Raw genomic sequence first — 18949 nt, forward strand, 5'->3', positions numbered from 1 at the left:
CGTGAGAAAATTGTACATACACATGCAAATACATATATTTTCGTCCTATAGACTTATAATTATACAATAAAAATGCTCCCCTGCCCAGTTTCTTTTGCCTTCCTCTCTTTCTCGTTTTATACAATTTTCAAATTGCATCTAATTTCTCTCTTTCTCGTTTTATATAATTCGATTCAATTGTATATTCCTTGTCAAGTCTCTTTTGTCTTTCTCCCTTTCTCATTTTATACAAATTCAAATTGTATATAATCGTTTTATACACTTATAATAATACAATTCGTTTTATACATTTCGTTTTCATACAGTTCTCTGCCCAAGTGTCTTTCTCTTTCTTGTTTTATACACTTCGTTTTATACAATTGTTTCAACTGTATATGTATAACGAATTATACAGTTTCTATATTTACTATGAAACACAATTTTACAAACTTTGCTATGACATACAAATATAAATTTTGTATTTGTTATATGTGAAAGTTGCCCCATTTATATTTGCAGTTTCCCTAAATTCAATCAATTTTATAATAAAGGCTCCTGCTCGACCAAGTCACTACGATTTCGAAACTTTTTGACTTTGGCGATCGATAATGGAGTGGGAGAGTGATGATAAAGAACTAAAGGCGGCCGGAGCTGAACCTCTTCCGGGCGGCCGTCGTGGACTCCGCATTCACGGTTGGGAGATCGAGTGTCGCAAGCTTTTCATTCTCAATTCTCTTCATCTTCAACGGTTTTCTCCTTTCCCCAATTAACCCTCATCTGTCTTTTGCTTGCCTTAATGCTTAATTTTTGTTTGTTTTTTTTCACTGTGAACTTTTAAAGAGCATCTAATTTCTTGCCTTTTAATCTTATATGATGATTTCTGCAAGCGTTGGAGATTCTGGTGTTTGTTTAGTTGTGTATTTTCGTTTTACATACTGTAATTGGGAACTGCCAGCATACTAAAGGTCTGGTTGTGAACTGCAAGTGTGAATATCAGTGGCGGCACCATCATTGCTTCCCTCTTAAGTCCTTTTCTACTCTCTGTGATCTATTCGTAGAAGGACGTGTTTAAATTTCCTCCTTTGTTTGTTTTAAATTTTCCTCTAGATATTCTGCTCTCACAAACGATTTATGGTTTTACCAACCATAGGGTATCTGCTACCAACACCAGAGTAGGTACCGGGTAATATGGGTTAGCTAACTATTGATAAATAGATCTGCTAACTATGGACGATTGCAGTATTTCATATTATACTGGAAATTAACCTATGATTTTCCTCCTTTTTTATCCCTACTTGAAACCATTATGCTTTGCAAAACTTACACAGCAGAGTTTGTAATTAATTATTAATTGAAAGATTGAAGCCAGGCACAGTAGAAATGTAGGGCTTGAGTTAGGATCAAACATGAAATAGGAACTCAAGAGGAACCAAATTTAAGGTTAAGTGATTATGTTTATTCCGTGTTTATTACTTAGCAAACTACTTTAGTGTGATAGGAATTTTCCTTTCCAAACTTATCAATGTGTACTAGGCCGTTACTTTTCCTTCGTAAAAGACATATGGATTGTAATTACCGTGCTGCCAAAAGTTTTATGAAAGGCAATGTATCATCATGAAATTAATGGTTGGAAATACTCGTGAGATTCAAGTGACCTGTCTTATTGTAGTAATGCTACAATGAACAATTGGCTGCAGATTTTTTATGCTTATACGTAGAACCATTGCTATCCTGTTCTTGTCAAGCATTTGATATCTTCTTTAGTCGGGAAGGTATAGTTCCTCAAAATGCTAATGCTGTTCTTGTCAAGCATTTTGATATCTTCTTCAGTTGAAACGTTTAGTTCCTCTCTAAATGCTAATGTTTATATGCATATACAGATGGGAAAAAGAACTTCAGACAACTCACTTGCCGGAGATGGTATTTGGAGACAATTGTTTGGTGCTTAAGCATGTAAATAGTGGCACAAAATTCTTTTTCAACGCATTTGATGCTTTAGTAGGTTGGAAACATGAGGCCTTGCCGCCTGTTGAAGTTCCAGCAGCTGCAAAATGGAAATTCAGGAGGTGCTCTACGTTATCTTATCTAGTCTATGCTATTTGAAGAATTTTGCATATGTTTCTCCAGCTTTTTTTATATATTAGAAGTAGTAGAATGATAATGAAAACTCGAGGTAGCGGTTTAGCTGCTCTTTGATTTGGTGGTTAGATTTCGTGCACTTTGATTGTTGAAAGTTTTTTTGTTTCAGTCCAGCTGAAAAGATGTTTCTCAATAAAAGGGGAGGACATTTAAGTATCTCCAAGAGCATTCAGTCTTTGTTCTTTCGTTTGTATTTGTTGGTAAAAGGGGGTCTGGGGGTTGAGAACTTTTTGAAAATTTGAATTAGGAGTGCAGAACCCTCTGGCATGCAAGTTATGTGTCCTTGAAGAATTAACCATCATGCATTAGATTGACAGTAATATAAAGGTTTTGTATGTTCTGTCTTGCTGGTCCTTCATATCTGATATTAACTGTTTATGTTTTCAAATTGAACAAATTCAAGGTACTGTATTAACTAATAAAGGAGGTCAAAGTTGCAATTTCGGTCAGTTAGCCTTGTTGATGGTGATGGTATATACAAACAACTGCATATTAAAACAACTCTATTTACATAGTGTGGTTAAGGTGTTGCTCTGAATCCAAATGAGAGAGAACTTCAGGATCTGAGAGAATGAATTCTTGATGAACATGCACCAATCGGACCAACAATGAACTATTTAAACGAATGGATAATTCTTAAAGCTACTTCAGAAAACTTCCTCTGCTAAAGAAAAACACCAATCTTCCATTTTGTCCAACAGTGACTGCTGTGTCCATGTGGACATCATCAAATTGAGGGGAAAAATAGTGCTTTTTGAAAATATGGCTGGCACTAACACTAGAAGTCTAGAACATGATGATAGCTATTTTATAAGTTAAACACACTTGTAATGGCTTCTGTCAGGATATTCATTTCCAGTTGTCTGTGATTGGACTCATTGTACTATTGAAATGTGAATAAATCTCCCCCACAAGGATGCTAACTCACAGAACCTTCAAGAATTCAGAGTCTAGAGAAGATCGGGTTCACTAGGATCAGCCTTTTGGCCTTTAGCTGAATCATTGGACTCCACAACCTGAGACTATTACACCAAATGAGCACTTCCTAAATTCAAATGAGCTTTTTTGAGGAAGATAGTATCTCCATAACTTTTAGGAATAAACATACTTCTCGCCGTTGACCGGATATGATCAAATGTCACAATGTAAGAGCCTCTAAAGGATTTTTTAAAATATATAATAGGCATATTAATTCAAGACAAGGTGAGAGTGAGATCCGTGACTGACAAGATGAGGGAAACAAGATTGAGATGATTTGGACATATAAAGAGGAGGTGCACAGAGCTCCAATAAGGAGGTGTGAGAGGTTGGCTATAGAAGGTTTAAGAGAGGTAGAGGTAGATCAAAGAAGAACTAGAGGAGGATATTAGATAGGATATGGCACATTTTCATCTTACTTAGGACATGGTCATAGGAAGGTATGAAGGTCGAGGATTAAGGTAGAAGGTAGTAGGTAGCCGAGTGTTTTCGTACTTTTATGCGGGAGAGGCAGGAACTAGTAGCCTCAACTCATCTTCTCCTTATTTAGTAGCGTAAGTTAGTATTCACGTAGTATCTTACTGTGCAATATTTACTACTCCCTATTGCTTCTTTTGCTTTGTTCATCTTGTTATTTCTTTTCAATCCTTCTTAGCTTACACTTCTTTTGAGCTGAGGGGCTATCAGAAACAACTTCTCTAGCTCACAAAGGGGCAAGGTCTTCATACATCTTTCCGTTCCCAGAACCCACTTGTGAGATTATGCTTGGAGTGTTGTTGTGTGTGTTGTATATATATATATATATATATGTATGTATGTATGTGACTTATAAAACTTATTGTTTGAAATGTATCGTTTCATTTATATGGCTATAAGAATTTTGAAATTTGTGGTCTTAAACACGCCTAACATTTTTGAGGCTGTTAAAGTTGTCATTAAGGGGTAGAATGGGAAGCTTAAGTTAAATTGTTACCAAATATATTAAATTGTCAATCCTTTGAAATGGACTAAAAAAGAAACGCTTTCACATAGAAGAGGCAGAGAGAGAGAGAGAGAGAGCGTGTCAAGTGTCTTAATTACTGTCCTCTCTGTTAGAACTTCATAGTTCATAGTAATCAACTAACCATAGAACTGACAGACATCTCTAGCATCTCTTAGATCATTGAGATTAGGAGCTGAAATATCATGTACTCTTGCCTCTTGGTAATCTGTTAAATTACTTTGTTAATGTGGAGACTTTGCTAATTATAATTGTCAATTGAATGGGTGTGATTTAAGTTCTAAATCACTAGAATTATCTGTTTTTACCTGAGGTGATCTCTATCGAAGGAGATCGTGCCTTTTACCTTGTGTTCTTTTTCCAATTTTCCCTTTGGACATGGTTTGAGACTTCAGTGCAATATCAAAATTTCTCTAAGTTGATGGTATGGTTCTTGACCAGGGAAAATGTATTTCTTTTGTTTTCTATGGTGAAGGTGAGTACTCTGATATGTTTTCTTGCTTACCTTTTTCTTCTGTTCCTAACTCCTTTTTGCCTTTTTTCTTTTATTTTGTCTTTTTGGTTTCTGCAGTAAACCTTTGCAACAGGTGGTGCTCGACTATGACTATACCTTCACAACACCTTACTGTGGAAGTGAAACTGTCGAAAGCAATGTCGAGGTTTCTACCTTATGCCCTTCGAATAAAACTTTTTAAAGATTGAGAAGGTTGTCTTTCAAAATTTTCTTTTGCAGAATTTTTTTTAATCAATTGACAATGAGTTAAGCTTAGTAGGCTGTCTTCGAGCCCGTTTGAATTGGCTGAAAAAAGTAGTTTTTAAAGCAAAAAATGAAAAGTCAAAAAATAAGAAGTAGGGGGAGTCCTACTTTTGGTTATTAACTTTCTTTAAAGTCATTTAAGACTTATTTTAAGTTATTTTTAACTTTGCCAAACACTCCCAAGGGTTAAAAACGATTTAAAAGTAGGATTGACCAACTTTTAAGCTAATCCAAACAGACTCTTATTTAAGCCAATTGACTCATGTGCATTTCAGGGTTACGACATAGCAACGATCTGCTCTGAGTTGAGGCATTATATAATTTGAATAAATTATATGCTATAGATTATTGCTATTCCGTTACTCATTTAATATTATATAGTTTTGCCATCTCTGTGTGTTATTGCTTAAAATATCTTTGATCCATCAGCAATAAAGACTTCTCTTTGTTTTCCTTTCTCAACCATATCTTTCAATTACTGGCATCTTTGCTTTTAAAAGTTGTTTACTTATTCTGGCTGCTGTTGTCTGTTCAGTGTGGAAGTGCAATACCTGAAGAAGGCAGCAGCTGCATTCAGTGGGAGGATTGTAAGGAGAAAATTGATTTGGTTGCATTGGCGTCTAAAGAACCTATTCTCTTCTATGATGAGGTGGTAACTCGAGTTTAAGTGATCTCTGGGTCATGCAGCCGAGCAGTGTCATTCATGTCAATTTTATATATCTAACCTTTATAGCACGAAGGTAAATTTTACTTCAATTTGAACAGATAATCTTATACGAAGATGAACTGGCAGATAATGGGATCTCACTTTTGACTGTTAAAGTGGTAATGTTCTGATGATGTTCCTTTTTTTTAATTAAACAATGTCATTAATTCAAACTTCCACAATCTTAGTTGGTTATAATAGATTTGGACTGACGTTTTTTTATGTTTCTAGAGAGTCATGCCTAGTGGTTGGTTCCTATTGCTGCGTTTCTGGGTGAGTGACTGCTACACATTTTCCACATAAATAGTATTATGGTTAACTAACGAATCCATTGCATCAGAAATACTGTTATGTCTTTCATTGATAGTTTGACATGTTCCTATAGCTTAGGGTTGATGGAGTGCTTATGAGACTAAGAGACACTCGTTTGCATTGTTTATTTGGGGAGCATAACAAATCCTCTATTCTTCGTGAAAGCTGCTGGAGAGAAACCACATTTCAGGCCTTGTCTTCGGTGAGTATAACATCCTCTCTCTTCCTTTCTCTCCATGCACAACCACACACACGTCTCTAGTATAAATCTATCTATGTGGGTGCCTAAATTCTTTCCATTTTCAATATTGTGGCCACTGCAACCGGTTTTATATTCTGAATTTTGCTTAATAATGCCACTTTTAACTTTTAAATTTTAGTGAAATGGTTGGTTCATTCACTATCTTGAGATCGATATTGATGATAGTGACGATATTGATGATAGTGACAATCTTGATGCTAGTGGCAATATCGATCGTGACCTTGATTAGGCTGATAGTATGTTGCACGACTTCACAAAGCTGCTGCCGAAGTGATTATGAGATCTTGTAGTGGGTAGATAGTTTACAGGGAGCAGAGAGTGTAGGTTTGCTTCTGATGCGAGAAGAAGAAACCAGATCCAAATGTAATAAAAAGTGGTGGAGAATTTAGAAAGAGACAAGCAAGTAGGAAGAAAAGGATGTGCTGGTTGAGGCAGAGATCTTGCTATACCTCAGACGGGCTGCTAATCTTACGTATATCACATTCTAAAATTCATAATGATGTTAATAACGTAGCTATTGCAACTACTGTGTGCGTGTGTGCACTTGATGTTTATTGCAGCTAATGAATTGGTTACCAAGAACTTTTACTGCCTATCGAAGTCAGGAAATAAGAAATGGCTACACATTTTAAGACCTCCCCTGGTATTCACTGAGACTTCACTAGACTAATATGGATAGAACTAACCACAATAAGAATGAAGCTACCATGCATAGCACCCTAATAACCAAAAAGGTTCAATGACAAAAGTTGTGCTTCCTTTTACCAATATTTTAGAAATATACTCGAGAACTTGTACCTGAACTCTCAAAACTAATGGAAGCAGCATATTTATGTGGCATATCACACTCTCTTTATAACGTAAATGGTCGATGCGACATTCTGTTTCTTATAAATAAAAAAGACGTACATAGTTCCATCTAAGAGCGACTTTTAGGGACACCGTGAACTTTCCCTTCTTCGAGTACATTCCATGTCAGTTTTATTGTTGATAATTTTTTTTTCTTTTTGTAACTGTTAACTGTGTATATATGTCATAGAAACAGATCATCAGTACATGGAAAGTACTGAAATCATATGTACAATAGAACTTCCAAAATCAATGATCCTATGTCTGTAATGAGTCTAATACATCAGTAATAGAGACAGGATCATTAGAAAATATCTGACTACACTAAAAACAACATCAAGATACAATTTAACTTGAGCTGCTGTATAATATTCTCTATACTCTCAAAATATCTGGAGTTCCTCTCCTTCCAAATTGTCCACCAGATGCAAGCATGAATAGTTCTCCATCTGCTTCTGTTCTTAGCCAGCAACCTACTGCTTCCCAACACTGATGTGCTTCTGTAATCTTTTCAGTTTACAGTCAGAGAGTATGAAATGCCTTTAAGATTTAAAAATAATCTCCATAGTTTCCCTGTGATCTTACAATGTATCATTAGGTAGTTAACTATGTCTGGGTTTTCACTGGAAAAAAAACATCTGGGACATAAATGTGTCCTCCTCTTCATAAGATTATCCCGTGTAAGAACTGCTTCCTTAGCTAGAAGCCATACAAAACATGCTACTTTGTGACGAAATTTGGTTTTACGAATGTGTTTCCAAGGCCAACTGAATTGCTGCTGATTGAGATGGTTCATCCTCCTGTAAGCTTTACTCACCTTGAAAGAGCCTTCATTACTACCCTGCCACCAAAGTTCATCATCAACATCTCGAATTCCATTGAAATGATATTGTATTGAAAAATTCAGCCACTCTTTGAATTTCCCAATTATTGAGCTATCTTCTGAAAATGAAGCTCCGCACCTTCAGTTCTACACACTTCACAGATTTGCTATGGTTTTCTGTTGGTGCAACACTAAGTTCTGAATGTCTGGAAAGAGCATTGACACATCGCCTGCTTCATGCCAATCATCCTTCCAGAAGTCAGACTTTTCCCCATTATTCACTTTAATTTTGGTATTATCCTTGAACTTATTCCACAGAACTCTGATTGATCTCCATAAGTTCACACCATAAGGTGTAGTAATTAACTTCCTTGTTCATCCATTTACCTTCCTCATATTTTGCTTCAATTACTTCCCCACAGAAGATATTTTTCATTTGTATACTTCCATAACCATTTCATTCTCAGTGCCTTGCTATGATTATTCAAATTCTTAATCCCAAGTCCCCCAGACTTCTTATCTACTATCAGTGCCTTCCATTTTTATAAGAACTTCCTCCTAATGCTATCCAATCTCTAAATAACCCTCTTGGAAATGGAAACAAAGACATCATATATGTTGGCATGGCATGTAAGACTGAATTGATGTGTTAATCTCCCTACCAAGGACATATACTGACTCTTCCATCTGGCCTATTTCTTTACACTTCTCATGCACATTATTCCAAATTTCAGATGATTTGAACTTATCTTCCAGAGGCATTCCAAGGTATGTGGTTCGTAATGAGCCAATCTCACTACCTAAGATTGCATTCAGCACCTCCATATTAACAACCTCATTGATGAATATAGAATGTTTTTCCTCCTGTTGATGTGGAGTCCTGATATCCCTTATAAAAACCAGAATCACCCGAAAAAATTTGACTTGTTCTTTAACTGCATCTCGAAAAATGAGTGTATCATCTGCATACTGAAGATGCGTCACCTCCAGACTTTCCCTTCCTTCTCTAGCCACATCAAAGCCCTCTAGCCAATCATTTGCTTTTGCTGTTTTCACCCTGTTGTTGAGACTTTCCACAACTTGTAAGAACAGAAAAGGTGGCAGGGGATCACCTTGTCTAAGACCCTTTGTGGTCTAAAGAAACCTGCTTTTGCACCATTAATTAGCACTGAGAAGCTCACTGTTGAGATGCAATATGATCTAGTGTATCCAGTTCTCCCAGAGCCCATCCTCTCCAGTAGACTCAGTAGATATCCCCAGTTGACATTATCATATGGTTTTCTCTAGGTTAACTTGTGTAGGATTCCTTGTTTCTTTTGCTTCAGTCCAGATCTCACCGCTTCATTTGCTACTAAGACAACATCCATGATTTTCCTTTGGATGAAGGCCATTTGTTGTGAGTCAACTAGCTTTTCCATCACCCCTTTCAACCTCTCTGTTATAATTTGGGAGAATATCTTGTATATGCAGCCTATCAAACTGATAGGCCTGCAGTTCCTTAGCTCATTGGCACCTTTTCTCTTTGGAATAAGAGCAATGAATGTGACATTGAAACTTTTTTCAAACATTTCTTTATCATAAATTATTTGAAAGGCATTCATAATATCTTGCTTCACTGCCTCCCAATATTTGATAAAGAATTTCATGGTAAAGCTATTTGGTCCTGGATCTTTGTCAACTGCACACAATTTTAAACTCATCATCATCTTTCTTCTTCCTCAAATTATCCTTGTAACCTCTGCTATTCCTCTGTTGTCAATACAGGACAGTTTTGGAAATGACAAACAGGTCTCTAGTGCATTGTTTTTGTGTATAGTTTCTTGTAGTAATCAACTATCTTACCTTCAATTCTATTTGCACCCTTAGTTGTCTGACCCTAAATATATAATTGATCAATGCTGTTACATCTCTTATGAGCATTGCCCATCTTAAGAAAGAATTTTGTTTTCTTATCACCTTCTTTCAACTAGAGAGCTCTTGGTCCTTGCCTCCTGGCAATTTCTTCTACCGGACATCTTCGCAGCAGTCCATCTTGTCCACTAGATTTTGTCAACATTTTAATGTTACTCATCTTGCTTATCACTTCTGCTTCAAGAGATTCTTGCTTTGCCATTTACCGTCTTGTACGACTTTCATGTAAGGGTAGTTGGCTTCAGTTATTCTTGGAGGGCCTTCTGGTCCCACCAGTCTGCATTCAAAGCTGGTTCTGGTATAATAAGGACTGATCTTTCTCCCTTATTTAAGAACAAAATGCTCATATACCTCCTTTACTCATTTTGTTTCCTAGTTCAGAAATGCTCTGCATCTTTTTCTGAAGTTTTCCATCTCTTGACCACTTTCATGTGATCTGCAGAAAGCATTTTTAAGCGTAAAGCATATCCATTCCATGATGTTGTTGCTCATCGATGATCTTTTCATCAGTTTACGACTCCTCTCAACCCACTCATACCACACGGAGTTGTTAGAGGTCTATCTCATTATATCAAAAGATTTAAAACCAGTGTCGAAATATATCCTATTTTTCTCATGTTTTGCAAGCAATCGTATGAATGGAGTGGGAAGAAAGAAAGATATTGGAAGGCTATAACAGAAGGTGATGACTAAGGGGATGAAGAAGAAAAAGATGGTTTTCCGGCTGGAGCTACTGGAAGAAGAAATAAGAAGGTTGTTTCTCTCTCCTAGAAAGTAGAAGAGAGGTTCTATGGGGATGTGCTTTTGGAGCATTTGTTTACTAGATATTTGCTTAATACTTTTTGAAGAACAGAGCATTTTGATAAGAAATGAGAGACTGAGAAAACCTTAGTTGGTCCAGTTAAGCAAGGTTATCTCTCTTCTTGAAGCCTATTGTTAGAAAATTCATTATTTTACAGGAGTGTTGTGTCCAATTAGAATTGCATGTTGGCATAGTTCTGATATTAGATTGTGTTGCTTTTGTGTTATAGTTACCTGATTTGTAGCATTCCCTTGCTAATCATCTTAATATCTGCAGAAAGGATATCCCTCTGATGCTGCTGCATATAGTGATCCAAGCATCATTGCTGACAGGCTTCCCATTGTAATGCAGAAGACTCAAAAACTCAATGTTGGAGTGTCCTGTAAGCAATAGTATGATCCTAGATTTGTGTCTAAGATCTTTTTCTTTTACCCGCTTTTATGGAACTTAATATACATTCTGTTATTTATCCTCAAGGCACTACAGCTTTGATTGCATATTGACATAGTTCTGATGTTAGATTGTGTTACTTTTGTGTTATAGTTACCTAATTTGTAGCATTCCCTTTGCTAATCTTCTTAATATCTGCAGAAAGGATATCCCTCTGATGCTGCTGCATATAGTGATCCAAGCATTGTCGCTGACAGGCTTCCCATTGTAATGTAGAAGACTCAAAAACTTAATATTGGAGTGTCCTGTAAGCAGTAGTATGATCCTAGATTGTTGTCTAAGATCTTTTCATTTACCCGCTTTTATGGAACTTAATTTACATTTTGTTATTTATCCTCAAGCAAGTTATGAATAGCACAACCTGGAGTGCTTCTGCTTTGTCCTTCATTTGAATAGTTGATCTTTCCGCATTTAAGTGTGTGTCATCTGGATTTCTGGAGCGATCCGTACTGCATGCAAAGAGTGCAAGAAAGTGGTTGGAGCATCAGAGAAATGGGAGTGTAATGGTAGAGAAGCGAGAATAATCACACTTTTCTAACAATAATCAAAAGACATTTTGACCCCAAAATCTCTTATCCACTCGGAACCTTCTCACTTGAACCTCTAATAGAATCTTTAACTGTAAAAGCTCTCCATGTGAAGCTTGAATGACTATCATAGAAGTCCTAAACAGCGGACAGAAATGATATTGTGCACCTCATGTGGGCTTTTACGTGGGTATTCAATATTTTCTCTGGGAAGAAATTACAGGTGATAGTGGAGAGTCGATTAGTATTCATGTTTCGCCTGATAGAGTGGACTCCTGTGTGAGAAATGGTCAATCCCAGCATATGTTTTGTCATAATTCTTCCCTTAGAATAACATCTGGCAACGAAATGAATATAGTTTGTGAAGTTGCTGATAAAGAAGAAGCTGTATACCAACAAAATAGCTCCCATCAGCAAATTACCCAATATTTTCAATATTACTTTATTAGAACTTTTTCAAGCGACATATTTCAACTTTTGGACATGGGTCCAGTTGTATGAATACAAATTCCATTAGGGGTTGACCGGTTGATGGGTATTATACTATAAGATTCTTTAATTTTACCATTATTGACCCAATAATTTGAATTCTAGTTAGAATAGATAATAGTTATCTTTCAATATATGAGCGATCGTGAGACGGGAGTATGGTCAACTTCTTTAAGATCTAGATGGAAGATTCACACCAAAAATTCACAGAAGTTGTGGGGGTGGGTGAGGTTGCAGGGCTAACGCTAGCCCCTCTTCTTTCTGTGTTGCCTCCAAATCCATTATGGGGTACTGTTGGAATAGGAATATAAATACTATTTGTATTTAGTATCCTACTTGGAGATGGATGTAAATACACAATATGATTATAATATTTTTCTCCTATATTTCTCTCATGACATTAGAGCCATCATGGAATATTAGCACTGTGCATTCTTTTCGGGTGACTGAAAATTATTCTGGCATTGTCAGACAACCATAATATGGTTTATACAGGTGTTGTGCAAAATCGGATAACAATATCAGGTCTCGGGCATCTCTCTGCAACCAAAACCAACAAGCACCGTTGTGAACTAACGTCCCACACACTGATCAAAAGGTTGTCACGTCCGACGAGATCTGCCAAGGCGCAGACACGTGAGGCATGTTCCAACCAGTTTTTTGAGCAATTCTTTCTCATAGGCTCGCCCAATCCTTGTGAGCCTTTCCATCAAGTTTGTTTTGGATTTAGATCACCGGAACCCTAATTTGGTGACCTCTGCCAATTTTCCTGCGCATTTGCCAATTTTTTTATAGGGTTTCACACGATTTTTAGACCGTAAGGTGAGCGATGCAATCTACACACTAGGCTAGATGGTATTAGAGTGAATTATCTCACAGTGACTAGACCTGTCATTTTTTTTCTTGTGAGTGTTGTATGTCAGTTTTGGATTCTTCCTCTGATAGCCATTTACATGGAATTCACATCTATGATATATAAAGTCCACTGTAGTTAAAGGACTCCTTTTTCGAGGATCAAGGTCATGAGCAGATAGTTGGATATACGAACACTGATTGGGCAGGGATCACCTTACAAACGCTGATTGGACAGAGATCACCTTCTGATAGACGTTCTACATTCAGATATTGTGTTTTAGTAGGACGTAATTTGGTGTCCCGGATTAGTAAGAAACTAAGTGTGTTTGCTCGATCTAGTGCAGAAGCAGAATATCTAGCAATGACTATAGCAACTTGTGAGCTAGTTTGGATTAAACAATTGCTTAGAGAACTAAAATTTGGAGAAATCAGTCAGATGGGACTTATGTGTGATAACCAAGAGGCCCTTCATAAATCATCACATTATATCCAATATTTCATGTGAGGACTAAGTACATTGAGATTGACCGTCACTCTGTTAGAGAAAAGATTCTCTCCAAAGATATTGTAACAAAATTTGTGATGTCGAGTGATCAACTTGTAGATATTTTCACCAAGTCTCTCACTACTCTCCATATTAATTATAGCTGTAGCTAGCTCGGTACATATGATTTGTATGCACCAACTTGAGAAGGAGTGTTAGAGTAGGAATATGAATATGATTTGTATCCAAGTATCCTACTTGGAGAAGGATTGTCATGTAGTGTATACCTGTCATGAATAGGGCTCAAAGTAAGAATGTAAATATACAATTCAATAATAATACGTTTCTCCTATATATCCCACAGGTACCGATGATTTGTTTCGAGAGATTAGATGTTTAGTACTTCCTCAAAAAAGCTAAACAGAAAGTTCGTAGTATTCAGTAAGAAAAAAAATGTTTGACAGGAACGGCTTCGAGGTGCTCAATACTTGAAAAAGGAGAAGCTACAAGTTTCAGTTGTTGGTAGCTGTGAGATATGTTATCAAACATGGATTATGTCACTCAGGATTGTAAGTGCATTACATAGAACTAATATTTGGTGCTTTAGTAAGATGTGTAATTATAGCGCTATATCTTATATATTACATATTATGAAATTCAGATAGATGATGACTATCAGATATCAAAGATATGTCTTCAAAATGTGTGTCAGTAAAGATATATAGAAGAGTATTTATGGGTACTCACATGATGTTTTTTAGTGTCAATATCTCAAAGCATTTAGTAGAGAGAGCTTGTGATGTATGCTGAATATTTTAGGTCTTACTTTGGCTGATTTGGCATTAAACTAAAGATGAATCATCCAGACATGATTTCATTTGGGGCTGTTAGTTTTCAAAAGGTCGTACAAGAGGTGCAAGTAGTGGCTTTCTGTTTGTACTCTGCTGATGTCGTGTAGCAGTAGAACTTTGAAGTAAGTGTTAGAGAAGGCTTGCTAATATTTGCTAACTAGTAGGGGTTTAGAATTCTCAGTTCTGTTCACCTGGGACGTGAAAGTGAAGAATCGGTCAAACTGACGTGTTGAAAGTACTAGCTTGAAGGTCAAATCGTTCTATTTTCAATTTAGTATGTGATATCTTAGGCATGAACATTGTTCACCACCATCCAGAGAAAAAGAAATGACGGAAGCAAACAAAAAAAATTGAAAGATTCATTTCCTTCTCCTACATCTTTTATGAGAAGGAAATGGAAATTTTATTAAGGTTCCCCGTAGTTTCCATCTTCCACTAATGCTGCGAAACCAGTGTGTGTTGCTCAATGCACTCTCTCACTCCCTTGCAAATATATTAGTTATCTTCAAACTTAATTAGTAAAGAATGTTTGAATGTAGTTGCTTTTCTTTAACTTCTAGATAAAATTTGTCCAACTTCTTGTAGCATAAACATGGTACTTTCTAGATTACAGATCATAAATAGAAAAGAAGACTATAAACACAAGCTAGAGAACCTTCTGTTATATATATGATGGAGATTTGGTGTTATGCTGTTCCAGGTGCTGTAGGAACAAAAGCACCAACATTTTACACGTTTGGTTTCATATCTGGACATGAGAAAAGCTTGAAATTCTTGTTATTGATCTTACACTAGGGTATGGAAAAAATCCTGATATTAGAGAGCTGTACTGCTATAGGATTCTTTTTCTCTTAATTGTTGCCCAAAGTTCATCAAAATAGTTCATGTACTGATGGACTGAAGCTGTAACAGATGGACGAATAACGAGATCCATGTGGGACAGGTAACAACAACAATAACAACTATGCCTCGGTTCTTCAATATTTGGGGTTGGGTTGACTATATGGATGAGGAGAACAATTACAGCTTCAGATTCAGGTCAAGCTTAGTGGGATTTGAGGTATGGTCTTTTGTTTGCTGCTGATTTAGTTGAAAACTTCCAGGCCACTTCAGATCAAATGATCTGTCCATTTGATTGGTAAGCGATGTCCTCTGATATCCTGCGCTAGCCTCACTGAATGTAGCCGCAGTTGCCCTTGCATCTCTGCTGGATTTATGCAGAAGGGAGTGGGGAAGCATACCAAGTGATCTGAACATGGGGTTATTGATCGGCAAAGCCATCATTGTCATCATCCTCTGAGATTGATACTGTCTTACTGTACCTCTTTCCCTCTTGTGAGCATTTTGGTGGCCTCCTAGTGCCTGTGAACTGTAGAACTTCCTCTTGCAGAAGTTACATGAAAAAACCTTGCCTGAAGTTGGTATATGTGACTCAGATTCTTTAGATATCGAAGGCAAGTTTCTTCCTAAGCTCAAATTCAACCATTCTCCTTGATCAAGCACAGAAGTGCCTTGATAGCCATCTTCAGCACGTCTCATTCTCGATCGTATTGTAATTGAGCAGAAGTTACTTTTTTCTTCTACCACAATTTTCACTGAAGAGCCAGCTTGAAATTTTGTGGATGTACAAAGGTGCTTTATGGAGATACTAGCCAAAAGGACTTTTAAAGGGCTCCAGACAGACAGGCAAGGAATATAAAGAGATCTCACAAGCGGTGAAGGTCAGATTAGATAACCATGATTGATCATATCTATTTTCACTGTCCCCTCCAGCTGATGCTTGGTGTTCTAGGGGACAATGCTTAGATCATGTTTCACTGCAGTCTTTGTCAAGTCTAGATTCCCCACTGATATCTCTCGCCTGTTGAAATGGTTCTACCTTTAATTAGATAACTATTAAAGTAATTCTACCTAATTACGCAGAAGGTAGAATATGATTACCTCTCCTTGAATTCTTTGATATATCAAACTTTAATTATCTTCCACTAGAGTTACTAAAATAAACCAGCTGGATATTTTCTTTATAAATAAGAGATAAACAAGATAGACAATCCAGTTTCGATTCCATTTTTGGTCTCATCATATTTCTACAGTTTGTCGTCTTCCGTGGTTTTGCTGCTTCTATTATTCGTTTGTAGCTTATAGATACATTTGTTTATGATCGTTTCTTGTAGCAGTTTATGACTTAGAAATCACTCAAGCGGCTTTGTGAGTTGACACATGCCTAAAGGTAGGGTTTTTTAATTGACCCTGACTGCCTGAAGCTTTCAGTTTAGTTTTGTTATATTATCAAGAACTAGATAGCTTATAGGTTAACACTATATCCAAATGCTTCATGAGGCTGCACAATGTGTTTTCGTCATTTCCCCTGTTTTTTTTTTTTTGGTGCGCTGTTGCACTGGAGAAACTTTCATTATCAAGTAGGTGACAAGTATTATAAAGATGGAAACCCTACTGCAAAAAGTTATTTCCTGTATGAAAGAACTAGTGTATGAGAAGTTTTTGAACAGAATGTAGATGGAGTGAGTGGTGGCAGTGTGTTATACTACATTAAATTAGAATGTGATTGATGTACATGTTGTGAAGTGGTAGGGCCAAAAGTGTGGCAATAATGGTAATAAAAAATAGGAAAAAGATGAGAGAGAATCTTGTGGACAACTTTGTTTAGTATTTTCTTCTGAAGGTGGAGTATCTATGTGGCTGTCTTCATGTTGGGGTTTCTTTCCTGACATCTTGTGGCCATAGTATATGAACAGTAGAAATCCTTATTCACCATGCAAACAAACTTTTTCTGTCTAGTCAGCCAAAGCATTTGTGGCAGAGTTACTCAGTATTTGTGTTGTGTAGGCGGGTGAAACATGGGTTGGTTGAACTCCTTTGTTGGGAAATGATACGGTATATATAAGTTAAATATACTGTTTATACATATTCAAATCTTCAACACCTTTAATGGTACTTGGTGGAATCGTCTTAGCACTCAAGCTACAAGCTGAGGCAGAGCTAGAAGTTTGTAGTTTTTGTTACATTCTGGAATGAATAACAAAATATATTCAAATTTAAACATAATATGGACAAGTTTTTAGAGTATCACTCTAAAACTTAAAGTAAAAGTATATTCAAAACAATAAAGCATTAAGGGGTCATTTGATAGCGTATTAGGAAAAATAATACATACATTAGTCTTGTGTATTATTAGTACCTTGTTTGGTACTCTTTTTCAACCTATTTATAACTAATATGTATACTCTATTGTGTGTGAAGGTGTGTTACTAATAGGCCAAATCTATCGATGACTCCCTAAACTCGGCATCAATTTTTATTTAGACACCTCAACTAGGCGATGTTCATTTAGACACCTCATGTAGGGTTCTATTGTATCATATTGACATTTTTCTGACAATAAACAAAAAAGTATAGGAGAGTGTAATACACTCGTTGATGACATGGGAAACAATTAATTAAATAATTACATGTGTTGTTTTCAGTTTAAAATAATTATAAAATTTATTTAGTAAATAAATTTAACATATTATTATTAGAAAATCTCTTATTTCATTACACTCAAAATCTCTTTTATGCTTTTTCAAAAAATATATTCTTTTCTTTTACTATTGTTCATATTTATTCATCTTCTTTCTTTTTAGTATTGTTTTTTGAAAGAGAAGAGGGAAAGGAAGAAAGAAGGAGAGAATAAATATGAAATATTGGTGTTGGTCCATTTTTTCGACAAAATGGAGGGAGGTAATGGTAGATTTAGATAAGAAATACAATGAAGAAGAAGAAAATGACTTTAAAACGAATTTGAATAAAAAATTTGACCTCCATTGAAGGAATCTAAGCTTGAAAAAAAGATAGGGGGTGGTGACTTGAAAAATGGTGGAGAAGAAGAGAAAATAAAATTAAAAATGGCTAAATTAAGTCTTTCACACGCTATTGTTGAATGTATCACTCACTTTGACATGTCAGCAAAAAGTGTCAAAATGACACAATAGAATCCTACATGAGGTGTCTAAAATGAACATCGTCTAATTGAGGTGTCTAAGTGAAAATTGATGCCACTGATGGATTTGACCTTACTAATATCATGAATTTCTCGATATTAGCAATGCAATGGTTTTAATGCAGGCATTAGCATGATCAAAAGACTTACTTGTCTCTCAAAACTTTCTTTACATATTTTTCACCAAAATAGTGGAGGGTATCTTTGTAAATAATTTTTTTATGCAATGCATGCTATTTTAAAGTATCAAATCAACAATGTATAAAAATAATTTATGTATAATTAATGCAAGTGTTATTACTGCAGCCATTGATAATGCATGTATTACTAGTACATTCTGTCACACAATCCCTAAGTGTGTCTATCCATTAGGTACATAGCTAGGGGTGACAATTTCAGCCCATAGAAGTGAAATAAAACCACTTAATCCATATTAAATTAAAGGGATCATATTTTCTTTCCTTTTCTTAAATGAGTTAATATGATCTTAAACCTATTTAGCTCATATAAATATGGATAAAATGGGTTAACATGAGAATTCATATCTAGCTCGTATAAGTGAAATGAAATAGATATTTTTTTTTGTTTTTGGAAAACAAAAAGTTCAAGAGTCGGTTGGTGGAAGATTGGGGGGGGGGGTAAATTATTTTTCTTTTTTGAAAAATAGATTCTTTTTTTTTGTTTTTTTCCCCCCAAAAATTAGGGGTAGGTTAGTGTAAGGTGGGGGGAGGGGAGGGGGACTAATTTTTATTTTTTTTTAATTTTGGAAAACAAA

The 18949-nt window shown here is 36.0% G+C and overlaps 2 protein-coding genes across 3 annotated transcripts; one reads left to right on the top strand and one right to left on the bottom strand.

The window, feature by feature from the left end:
* Positions 1 to 524: 524 nt before the first annotated feature.
* LOC107002622 (TIP41-like protein) lies at positions 525 to 11355 on the top strand. Of its 2 annotated transcripts, none has more exons than XM_015200711.2 (9): positions 525 to 727; positions 1860 to 2045; positions 4668 to 4755; positions 5389 to 5502; positions 5619 to 5678; positions 5791 to 5832; positions 5945 to 6073; positions 10795 to 10910; positions 11110 to 11355. In XM_015200711.2, coding segments are annotated over exons 1-9 (876 nt in total). In that variant the 5' UTR covers positions 525 to 587; the 3' UTR covers positions 11111 to 11355. The 2 variants fall into 2 exon arrangements, with proteins under 2 accessions (XP_015056197.1, XP_015056198.1); XM_015200712.2 differs by having other exon boundaries at positions 10795 to 10900.
* Positions 11356 to 14740: 3385 nt separating this feature from the next.
* LOC107002623 (zinc finger protein 2-like) lies at positions 14741 to 15952 on the bottom strand. Its single transcript, XM_015200713.2, has one exon. The coding sequence runs from the start codon at positions 15711 to 15713 to the stop codon at positions 15195 to 15197; it is 519 nt and encodes a 172-aa protein (XP_015056199.1). The 5' UTR covers positions 15714 to 15952; the 3' UTR covers positions 14741 to 15194.
* Between the last annotated feature and the right edge of the window lie 2997 nt (positions 15953 to 18949).

Source organism: Solanum pennellii, chromosome 10 (assembly GCF_001406875.1).
Source record: "Solanum pennellii chromosome 10, SPENNV200".
Classification (NCBI taxonomy): Eukaryota; Viridiplantae; Streptophyta; class Magnoliopsida; order Solanales; family Solanaceae; genus Solanum; species Solanum pennellii.